General features: G+C 52.3%; 4 protein-coding genes across 4 annotated transcripts; 3 read left to right on the forward strand and 1 right to left on the reverse strand.

Moving 5' to 3' along the window:
* Positions 1-334: 334 nt before the first annotated feature.
* Positions 335-2,571, forward strand: NOP9 (Nucleolar protein 9; the record flags this gene model as incomplete). Its single annotated transcript, XM_056218332.1, has 2 exons — positions 335-768; positions 819-2,571. 2 exons carry the CDS (start codon positions 335-337, stop codon positions 2,569-2,571), a joined length of 2,187 nt encoding a protein of 728 aa, XP_056067597.1.
* A 284-nt stretch (positions 2,572-2,855) lies between these two features.
* On the forward strand, positions 2,856-4,557 carry GAD2 (Glutamate decarboxylase 2; the record flags this gene model as incomplete). Its single annotated transcript, XM_056218333.1, has 4 exons — positions 2,856-2,915; positions 2,971-3,258; positions 3,330-3,374; positions 3,427-4,557. 4 exons carry the CDS (start codon positions 2,856-2,858, stop codon positions 4,555-4,557), a joined length of 1,524 nt encoding a protein of 507 aa, XP_056067598.1.
* A 3,084-nt stretch (positions 4,558-7,641) lies between these two features.
* On the reverse strand, positions 7,642-9,005 carry N0V89_009583 (uncharacterized protein; the record flags this gene model as incomplete). The annotated part of the gene is made up of 2 exons (XM_056218334.1): positions 7,642-8,096; positions 8,147-9,005. 2 exons carry the CDS (start codon positions 9,003-9,005, stop codon positions 7,642-7,644), a joined length of 1,314 nt encoding a protein of 437 aa, XP_056067599.1.
* A 220-nt stretch (positions 9,006-9,225) lies between these two features.
* GRC3 (Polynucleotide 5'-hydroxyl-kinase grc3) lies at positions 9,226-11,339 on the forward strand (the record flags this gene model as incomplete). The annotated part of the gene is made up of 3 exons (XM_056218335.1): positions 9,226-9,280; positions 9,335-9,897; positions 9,945-11,339. 3 exons carry the CDS (start codon positions 9,226-9,228, stop codon positions 11,337-11,339), a joined length of 2,013 nt encoding a protein of 670 aa, XP_056067600.1.
* Between the last annotated feature and the right edge of the window lie 175 nt (positions 11,340-11,514).

The raw sequence follows: 11,514 nt of genomic DNA on the forward strand, positions 1-11,514 counted from the left end.
CAGGCGCAGTGGCTGCCAGTGTCGCTGCAGCTCTGCTAGCCCGCTTTAGCACCTTCGTGGCAAACAGTCTCAGGCCACTGCCCGAAAAGCGTGTTAATCGTCGCCCTGCCCTGTGCCGCTCACAGCGCAGAGGGCCTGTCGCTGCACACCCAGCCCCCAGTCGTGCGCTCCCTGATGCCCGCCTGTCCGACATAAAAGCCGGCGCGGTCCCTCTTGCAAGGTTGGCGCCCCTGGCTTCCGATCTGGCATCCCCGCATCTCAGATAGCCGAGCGTTGCTTGGGTCCTTTTATTTTTTTTCCGCCAGCCCCATCCTCCGCCACTGCACCTTCGACCATGCCCAAGGAATTCAGGAAGCGCGGTCGTCGCGCCGACGAAAAGAAGCGCAAGCGCGACCACGAAGAGGGAGAAGGTGCCACCAAGCGCCGCAGAAAGAGCGTCGACGACGATGAAACCGCGCCCCAGGAAGACGAGGAGCCGTTCCAGGATGAAGCTATCGATGGTGTCACGCGCCCGGGCGCCATGCCCTTCTACGGCATGCTCGACGACGACGAGCAGGAGTATTTCAAGCGTGCAGACGAGATGCTAGAACTCAACCAGTTCGACGGGCCCGACGAGCGCAACCTGTTCATCGAGAGCGTGTACAAAGAGGCGGATGGCAAGGAACTGAAACTTGCCAACAGCCAGTCCTGCTCGCGCTTGATGGAGCGCCTGATCTTGATGTCTACTCCAAAACAGCTCAAGGATCTGTTTCAGAAGTTCAACGGCCAGTAAGTGCACTCGTTGTATGCGCTTGCTGTTCCCGTGCTGACATGTACAGTTTCGTTCACCTCGTCCAGCACCGCTTCGCGTCGCACTGCTGCGAAGCCCTCTTCATACAAGCCGCACCTGTCGTCACTCAGGAAGTCATGAAACCCCATCTCATTACCCCACCTTCCTCCGACCCGAACGACGTCGTCGTTTCTATGGAGAATCTATTTCTGTTCACCCTGGACGAGCTGGAAGGATATCTGGGCTACCTCATCACCGAACGCTTTGCATCCCATGTCCTGCGTGTACTGCTCGTCGTGCTTTCCGGTACCCCGCTGGAAAAACAAGGCAACAAGTCGACCTTACATAGCAAAAAGAAGGAGAAGGTCGGGGTTTTTGTTGCAGAGAAGGAAGAATTGATTTTGGGCGAGAGAAAGGTGCCGCAGTCATTCATGGACGCTCTACAAAAGGTCATCAACGACAGTGTTGCGAACCTGGACACCAACTATCTTCAAATGCTTGCGACGCACCCCACTGGCAATCCGACCCTGCAACTTATGCTGAAGCTCGAACTCACTCTGTTTGGCAAAGTCAAAGCGAAGGACGAGAACTCCATCATTCGCAAATTGCTCCCGGACGATCCCATCAAGGAAGACACTCCCAGCGCATCCTTTATCAACGGTCTCGTGTACGACGCTGTGGGTTCCAGGTTGCTGGAAACGATCATTGAAAATGCGCCCGGAAAGCTTTTCAAATCCATCTATAGACAGTTTTTCCAGCAGCGCATGGGCAGTCTCGCACGAAACGAAATTGCCGGATACGTCGCTGGTCGTATCCTTGAACGGCTCAGCAAGGATGACCTCGAGGAAGCTTCGCGCCAGACTATCGAGCAGATCCCGAACTTGGTCGAGCGCAACCGAACTGCCATCATCAAGACACTGATCGAACGCTGCGTCGCGCGAGGAGTAGATACGGTTCCCATCGCAGCACAGCTTAAAGCTGCATACAGCGGCTCTAGTGGGTTCGAGATTACGCGTCTTCTTAAGCTTGGCGAAGCTTCTTCTGACGATGGCAAGTCGACTTCAAAACATGAGCACCCTCAGCCAGATAAAGTTCATGGATCTCTACTCGCCCAGACGATGATGACGGTAGATGGACCTCTTGGAAACCTAATATTCGACTCTTTCACCAAGTTGGGCGACTACATGACCCTGCGAGTAGCTCGCGATCCGGCAGCATCGCGAACATTGCAGGCCGCGTTGGTATCTCCGAACGCGTCTGTGATCTTTAGAAGAAAGGTTATACAGCAATTCTATGGGCATGTTGGTGAACTGGCTTTGGACCCTGCTGGATCGCACGTGATTGACTCCATTTGGGAGGGCACGGCCGGCCTCGCCTTCATCCGCGAGCGCATCGCGGAGGAACTTGCAGAAAATGAGGCGGCGCTTCGCGAGTCCCACGTCGGTCGCGCGGTATGGCGGAACTGGCGTATGGATTTGTACAGGCGCCGTCGGGCAGATTGGGTGAAGCAAGCCCGATACACCGCAGGAAACGATGGTTTCCAGTCCTTCCCCGAGAGCAATGGCGAGATTACCCCGCCGTCTCAAGGCCGTAAAACTGGCGGCCACCTCTCAGCAATTGAACTCGCACGCAAGAAATGGGCCGAGTCGCAGGCGGCCAAGGCAAAATTGGAATCTGAAAAAGCAAAGAGAGACGCTAAAGAGGCAAAGAAAGAAAGCAGAAAGGATAAGAAACACGAGAGGCACGACAGCAGCAGCAGCAAAGGAAAAGAAAAAGCAAAAGCTAGCGTTGCGGCGCACTGAATGCTCACGTGAATTTGGCGTTGTTTTACACTTCTAAACCCTAATGCATCGTTGCAGTCATGGGGGCGTTCTTGTGGGCACTTAGGACGGCCTTTGATTCGATCTAGACACACCTTGGTTCGGCGGTGAGCTTTTCTGCCGGCAGTACTTCAGTGAGGAAATATTTAAGATGATGTCGACATCTCCATGTTGCCTTGCACCCACGTTATATCTTGCTTGTGAAAGCCTGTTCTTCTTTCTTCTCCTTTCGCTCTTCGTTTCTCTCATTGACCAGCTTTCCAAGTATGACTGGTCAAACTAACGGAACCGAGGCCCCGCTTAATCGCGCGGACGAGGTCAAAGAGGTATCCCGCATCCTTCCAATAATCATAGTCAATTCCGTCATTGATTCTACTGCAGCTTCTCTCAGCCGTGGAAGAGTTGATCATCCCATTCATCCGCTCCGCAGACGAAGACGCCGCCACCAAGCACACCGGTCACGGTCTCGCCATTTCCGGCGGAGGACCCAGAACCGCACTTGTCGAACATCACCCACCCAAGAAACTTGAACAAATTCTAAAATTGAACATCCCGGAGCAAGCAGGAGGGAAAGCCGGGTTAGTGCAGATTGTGGAGAAGGTCTTAAAGTATAGCGTGAACACGTGGGACCAGGGGTTTCTGGATAAGCTGTACGCGAGTACGAATGCGGTATGCGTTCTCCAGAGAGCCTACGGCCGTAGGCGGACATAGCATTCACCGACAGTGCTGATGGGGGACAGGTTGGGCTCGTCTCGGAACTGCTCCTCGCTACGCTGAACACGAACGTGCGTTCTCCTCCCAACCCTAACTTGCATTGATTTGATGTGCGGATGACAGGCACACGTCTACCAAGTCTCTCCCGTCCTCACCCTCATCGAAAAACTCACCACCAAGCACCTTGCCCACCTCTTCGGCTACACCTCCCCGCACTGCGGAGGCATCAGTCAACCTGGCGGTTCCGCGTCGAACAGCTCTGCCATTGTCATTGCGAGAAACACCCTGTACCCCGAAACTAAGGAGAATGGAAATGGAAACTACCGCTTCACGCTATTTACGAGTGCGCATGGGCATTATTCCCTGGAAAAGGCCGCGCAGATGTTTGGTCTGGGAAGCAAGAATGTCGTCGGTGTCCCTGTAGATGCCGAGGGCAGGATGAGACCGGAGGAATTGGAACGTCTGATAAAAGAGAGTAAGGATAGGGGCGAAACGCCGTTCTTCGTCAATGCGACGGCTGGGACTACCGTGCTGGGGTCGTTCGACCCGTTCCCTGCCATTAACACCATAGCCAAGCAGCACAATCTCTGGTTGCACATCGACGGAAGCTGGGGCGGCTCCGTGATTTTCAACTCTCATATCGCGCAGACGAGACTGCAGGGAGTAGAGTTGGCTGATTCCATCGCGGTGAACCCGCATAAGATGCTCGGTGTGCCCATGACGTCGTCCTTCCTTCTCGCCAAAGATCTACGGCAATTTTGGGCAGCAATGACCCTGCCCGCGGGCTACTTATTCCACAATGCAGGTGATAGCGTGAACGATGTTTACGACCTGGCGGATCTGACACCGCAGTGTGGGCGGCGCGCGGATTCCCTCAAATTCTTCCTCTCCCTCTCCTACTATGGCCAACAACATTACTCGGACCTAGTAGAAAGAGCGTACGACGCGGCAGACTATCTACTTTCGCTCGTCAAGGAGTCGCCGAACTTCGTGTCTGTGAGTCCGGAGCCGTTACCTTGTCTACAAGTGTGCTTTTACTGGGCGCGAGATGGGAAGTTGGGGGATAAGGAGATGAATGGAAAGGTGACGAGCGAAGTGGCACAGAGGCTCATTGCGAGGGGGTTTATGATCGACTACGCGCCTGGAGAAAAGGGCAAATTCTTCAGGGTGGTGGTGAATGGAAACACTAGGAGGGGGACGGTGGAGGGATTGTTCAAAGCCATTGAAGAGGTCGCTGGAGAGTTGAAATATTGAATATACATCGATATGGGAAGACACATGAATGGTATGAGGTCTGAAATTATTAGACGGATGAGTCGGACATAGTACGCGGAGTTGAAGCGTTCTCCATTGATGCGTGCTGGCTACCATCATCACCATTCTACGAACCCCTCTCCGATGCTGCTGTTAGTGGTAGGGACATGACAAGGCATGTCTCGACTCTCGCCTGCTCTATACATAATTGGACAGGGTTTCGCTTTCGTAACACCTTCCACAAGCCCTCTCCGTCTTACGCAAAGCTTACAATTTCAATCTGCCCAGCATACGACACCATACCTCTCTTTGACATGTTGATTAATCAGCTCAAGGCCACTCCTCACATATCTGGAGCCTATCATGATTTGATTCTGGATCTTCGAGTGGGAAAGAGGTCCTTCCAGGCACAACTCGTATGCGTGGAGTTGCTGAGATTTTTGTAAGCACAGGAAGATGAGCACCATTTTGCTTCAACTCTCTTCTTTTGCGAAAAAGGTAGGCGCTCCATATGTAGCGATTGTTGCCGAAATTGAAGCCAGAGGGTCCGACATCGGGATGCATGACGACGATATTGGTTATGCTGCTCCCCTTAATACCAAAAAACAGCACGGATGCTATACTTGTGGTCAGCTAGAGCGTTTCAGCCCTGATAAATAAGTCTTTGGTATGTCGGTTTACGACAAGGACCACAGTCTATATATACACAGATGTACTTTTGTCTCGTGAGAGGTGTAAGAAGTGCAAACTTGCACCGGAGCACATTTGAGTGTTGAGTGTGGATTCTTGATAGAGAAAGTGTGCTCCATTTGGTGGGCTTGATGGTGTTTCTAGAGGACAGGGCTCCACATTAGCTAATGGCCATGGGTCTTGGAGGGCACCAAGTTTAGGATCAATCGCAGTTGGTACTAATATCATCAACCTAATCGCGCTTTGGAGAAGAGTAGTCATACATGGATGATACGCCACGTTATCAAGCGTAAGAGGTTTATGTAAAGATACTGTGGTTGTCTCAACCGCCCTATCTTTACGCCGCGGATGTGTTATGGCGGCGAGGACAGCGGACCACATGCACATTCTACATCCCTTCGACGCAGAAGAAATGCTCCATAATAGATCACCATACATCTAGTGCAGTGGGAGCTGCAGGTGTGTGTAAGTAACTCTGTAGCCACGTAAAGGGTGGATCTATATATCGAGACCCCGTCTGAATTAGTGCCAATGGGGGCCATCCAGGGCGACGCATTCGATACATGTGTGCATATATGTGCATGTACTCACACAGGTCTAAAACCCATCTATACTTTCCCTTTCCCCCTCTATGCCTTTAACTCCCCTCACTACACAGTGTGGCGAACAGCAGTACTCCGTCCCTACCTCTTGTCCATATCGTACATTCTCTGCCTCGTCTCATCCTTCAAACCACCCAGCCAATTCCTTCCTCAGATCGCCCTCCTTCTTCCCCAGCACCCTGATGCCCCGCTCAACACAAGCCCTCTCCACCTCCTTCGCATCCAACGCCTGAAATCCACCATCTCTCCGAATAGCCCAGTCATCCTTCTGCAAATATGCTATCCTATTCCTCAAACCCCACCTCAGCAACGCGTTTGGCGGCGTCATAAACAGCCAATCCCACACCCTCGGTTGGGTTCCAAAACGCACATCCAGGCTCAACAGCGTGTATAAATCCGCTTTATCCAGTTCCTCCAGCTTCACCGCCTGAGGCCTTATTACTCCAGGATTTGTAGCCCCAGGTTTCCGGTCTCGCGCTACGAGTCTCGCAGCATCAATCGCAAGCCGGCGTTCTCTCTCTGACCTCCGCTTCTCCATCGAGGTAAGCTTCCGCTCAACCTGCGCTGGAATCCGGCAGGGTTCCGGCACCACAGGTGTAAGGTACACGACCAGCAGCGGCAACCACTCCCCAAAAAACCAACAATAGTGCGGCAAATGCCGGTAACCGTAATCGGTCATTTCCACTCCGCCTCACGATCTGCCATTCCGCGCGCGTGAGGACCGTGTGCCATTCGTGCTTGGATTTTGCCTGTGAAGATGCTTTTGCACGTAGAAGTTTTGCGATTTTGAGCGTTTTCCGCACGTTGGATACGCCCTGCTTGTAGAAGCTGATGTACGATTTGCCACAGCGCCAGAGGTACTTCACGTAGGCCTCATGGCCACGGGGTGGCAGGTGTAGTTCGGGGGCGTAGGTTTCCGGGGGTGGATTCAGCTTTGCACGTACTTGTGGCACGGGAACCGTGAAGCGCGTCGTCTTGGTCTTCGCTGGAACAGTGGCCTGGGTAGGCGCTGCGGAGCACTGAGGTAGCGCGGGTTTGCGGGCGGTTGCGGTGTGCGAGGCGAGGCGTATGTGAGGGCAAGTGGCATGCACATTGCGTAATGATGTATATCGGGGATGGTTGTAGGATTGAGACTCGTTTGAGGGGCGCGCAGTGCACGCGTAGGATAGTGGACGGCGGCATTGCGATGTGAAGGCTGGTCGATACAACATATGCGGCACTAAGCATAGGTGTATTATGGGTTGCGACTTCATCGCGAACGAAATCATACAAGAAGGCTACGGTGTTGAAAGGAGCGACGTGCGAGAAGTGCGTCACAATTCACGCTGTACGAAATCCATTACACGATGTCATCACAACTCGCGAACACGCTAGCCTAATGCGTGAAATTTCTCTGCGATTATGTTCCATTTGCTCACTCATCCAACATGCCCAGGTTTGTGTCCGATTCTTTTGATTCTGTGCACGTGAACGGTGTGCGCGGGCCCCGAAGAGAAGAGCTCAAGGTAATAACAGGGAAATGTTTACTTTGCACACGAGCAGTATCGTCCGAGAATAGTAGGTTCATGTGAACTTGCAGTAGCCTAATCGTAAGGCCTGCCTTGGGTATTCATATCTCAATGTTGATACATAGTTGTTCCACGATATGTGTTTTCAATGTTTCAGCCAAAGTTCAGCTGGTGTCCTCCGCGCTGGGCGATGATGGACATAAGAGCCATAGAACAGCACCCATTACCGCCGATCATATTGGAGAACAAACAAAAACTTACTCCGCTTTTCCTTAAAACTATCTTCAGGACTTCGACTTCTTCTCCTTCTTCTTCTCCTTCTTCTTCTCCTTCTTGGCCTTCTTTTCAATTCTCTGTTGCTGCTCTTCGGCTGACCTATGCTTTTTGTGCTTCTTCGTAGACGATTCCGCATCCTCGCCTGCGTTATTCTGATCGTGCTTCCGCTTCTTCTCCTTTCTCGTTGGTGGGTCGAATCCTTCGGGTACACCTAGGCCAGCAGGCACTGGCACGCGGTCCTCGTCGTCCGAATCACCTAATGTTGTTGGTGCAGAGTCCTCAAAACCAGAGGGGAAGAAGCGCATCTTGAGGCCTTTGACCTGGGGCTTCACAGCTCGGATAGTCGACGCTGTTATTGATGCGGCGGCTTCCGAACCGGTGTTCTGATCGGCTTGTCGTGACGTCAACTTTGGCAGGTTGATGACCTGCTGCATGTTGAAGCTCTGAACGATTTTCGTAGGTACTAATTAGATGTTAGATCATACAAAATGGGAAAAACTGACATCGACTGACCTGCTTTGTAGCCATTTGCAACAGGGATCATGACTTCCCGCTCGCCCGTGCCCACTTCTGCCGGCGAGAAACCGTAGCTTGTGCCTTTGTAATCGAGTACAGCCTTGCCATGCTGTGCCTTGTCCATTACCAATCTTGTGAGGTCCTTAAGCGATACATCTTCCGGTGCTGTGATGTGCCATAGCTGCTTCCCGTTGAGGTTCTTGAATATGTTTGCATTGGCCGAGGAAGCTGCTCGCTCTGTAGATGCAGCCTTGAAGTCTTCCGGGGGAATATAAGGTCGCGCTTGTTGGAATGTAACGGTCTGAGATTGTGATTGCGCTAGTCGAGTCTCCGTACGCTGTGCTGCTGGAGCTCCCTCTTCCTCCGATTCATCACTCGTATCTTCTGAGCTACTGTCACTATCGTCCTTCCTTTGCGCCTCCCGCTGCTGCGCTTGCTTTATATCTGTTTCCGCATCGTCGCTGCTCTCTTCCGAGCTGCTGGAGGCGGCCTCTTCTTCCATCGTTATTTGTTTCGGCGCAGGGTTCTTTGAAACCGGAGCGTCCTTCTTCGCTTTCTTTGGGGTATCTTTCTGCTTCGTCTTCGCTTCCTGCGATGATTTAGCTACGCCATTCGCCTTCGGTCTATGCACTGCGATATTGATTGGCGCCTTCTGTTGTGTCGCGTTGAGTTGTTCTATGGCCTCATCTGAAGAGTCGTCGCTATCATTAACAAGCTCGTTGCTTAGTTGGGTCTTGCTCTTCGGAGTCTTGGATGTAGGTACGGGTATAGGCGTTTTCTTGGAGCTGGGGGCTGTTATGGATGTTTTCGTCTTGGAGCCTGGGAGCGGCACGGGGGTTTTCCGAGGTTTGCTCATGGCGGAGGTGGTATTCTTACAAGCGCAAGTTGGGATTGGAGCTGCCGCGACGACTTCAAAAAAGTTCTCGCGTCGCCAATCGGCGCGTTCTGCCGTACCAGGCCGCCCTGAGTGCGGGACGCGCTTACCCAACTTCGTCACTAGTGTGCTAAGATACATCAGTTCCAGTGTCACTGCACGAGTGTCCGAAATGCCTGAACATTGCTTCACAACAATCATAATGACGGGAAAGAGAAAGAGAAACGAGATGCCTGAGGGAAAGCTACAAGCCAAAGGTAGATATGAGCCTCGAAAAAACTCATTCTGATTCAATGAACTCACTCTTGTAGCACCTCTAACTGGCGCACCAAAGCCAATGAGCGCCATTGCAGCCGCAAGATTAAAAGCCGAGAAAGCAGCGGCTCCAATTTCTGCTACGGATGGCCTACAAGAGCCACCACCCAGTCCACTTGCTGGGTCCACAGCATCCGAAGCTGCAGAATCAGATTCAGAAGACAACTGTCTTATTCCGCAAAACTTCAAGCTTAGCACGTGGCGCAAGACTAAGACCAACGTTCTCTCTGATAGTCCCCGGGAACTAACTATTGTACTGGACAAACATTCTACCGCTTCTTTCGTTGGTCACTTCGACGTCAAGGTTCTAAAAGGGGCGGTAAACATCATTGGCGCTAATCTGGGTGCCAAGTCGATAGGAAGCCAAGAGAGGGAAAGAGAGTACCGTATTTTCGCGTGTTCTACAAACCCAATCATGAAGATCAGGGGTTTAGATCGCACAAACCATGTGCAGCTTCGGAGTTGTCTGGAGCCAACGCCATTTGCAGATATCAATCCGCTCTTCGCCAATATCTGGGGCGGGAATGCAGAGAATGATAATGGTAGATCTTTCACTGGAGTAGGTCATTCGTAATGTCTTAAAAGAGCATTATTAACCTTCACCAGGTTACAGAATCCGATGATGATCCCCTCAAACGGCCTCTTGTTCCAGAACTCGCACCAGAAGACTGGCTTCGCACAATAGACGACATCTCCACCGCCGCATCTGCCACCTTCATTGTCGGTAGCTCAACGTCTGGCAAGTCGACATTCGCCAAAAGGTTGCTGAACCGCTATGTCACCGGCTTTGGCAAGACAGCCAGGCCCATCCCCGCCGTCTGCTACCTGGATCTTGACCCCAGCTCCCCTGAGTATACGCCCCATGGCCAGATCTCTTTGACCATCGTAAGAGAGCTTAATTTGGGGCCTGCTTTTACCCATCCCGCTGCTATCATTAATCGTTCGAACGGCAACGAGACGATAGCAGCGCACGCAATTCCTCATCAAGACCTCACCAATCATGAAGCCTACTTCACCACCTGCGCCGAACACCTCTTCCAGACGTACCAGAACCTACGCTTTGATGGTCCAAAACTCCCTTTGATCATAAATACGCCTGGATCACTCTACAGATCACACTTTCCCCTCATCCAAAGACTCCTCACGAGTACGAAACCAGACCATATGGTACATTTCGGTGACAATAAATCCATTGACGAAGACACCGCCGCAAAGCTACACTCCTTGCAACTTCACTCACGGAAAATCCACTCCAAGCTGCACGAGCTAGCCGCACAGTTTCCTCCGATTCCTCCCGTGCGAAGCGCCACGGAGTTCAGGGCAATGCAAATGGCAACCTATTTTCACCTCACGAGCTTCTCGACAACCTACAATCACCCGATATATGCCTCCACCCCTCTCTCAACCCTTGCCCCATGGACATTCAGCTACAGAGACACCCCCTCACGCGTACAGGACTTCCTAGCCGTCCTACCCCTATTCGACCGAGAAATACCTCCCTCTACACTCCTCAATGCTTTAAACGGGTCCATCATACATATCGTAACCACCACTTCTCCTCCCACCTACTCTACCCCTCTTCGAACCTCAAAATCACAAATCCCGTATTTCGCGCTGCATAGAGAGACACACCTTCCACCCACCATGTCCCCAACGACAACCAGATCAGTCTGCACAGCGTTAGTTCGTGGGATAGACCCCACGACGCACACATTCCACCTGCTTATCCCTCCCCCTTTCGAATCACTCCTGGGCGCACTCGAACCGGAGAAGACGATGCTGATAGCAGGATGCGCAGATACGCCTGAGTGGAGCTACACAGAAGATGCGTATGCACAAGTTTCGCGGCGACGAAGGGACCTAGGGGATAGAGCGAGGTTTGCTAGTGACGAGCGGCTGCTGGAGGGCGTGGAGAAGGGACCGTGGGTCATGGAAGGGAAGGTGCTGGAGGGGATGGGGTATGCGGGTGCGGTGCGGCGGGTTCGTCGGTTTCTTGGGTAGTGGCAGAGATGGAGGAGAAGAGGACGCTTCTCGCACATCATATAACAAATATCGGAAGTCGAGTGAGATCTTTGGATCTTGACTGTACTCGATCTGTGCGCATTAGCAGACCTACGCATGTGTTGTGCGTCGAGGCGCTACTTAACGCATTACTGAAAAAATTATATCACTTTCA

This window comes from Didymosphaeria variabile (assembly GCF_027946475.1).
Source record: "Didymosphaeria variabile strain IMI 356815 chromosome Unknown scaffold_7, whole genome shotgun sequence".
In the NCBI taxonomy this organism is placed as follows: domain Eukaryota; kingdom Fungi; phylum Ascomycota; class Dothideomycetes; order Pleosporales; family Didymosphaeriaceae; genus Didymosphaeria; species Didymosphaeria variabile.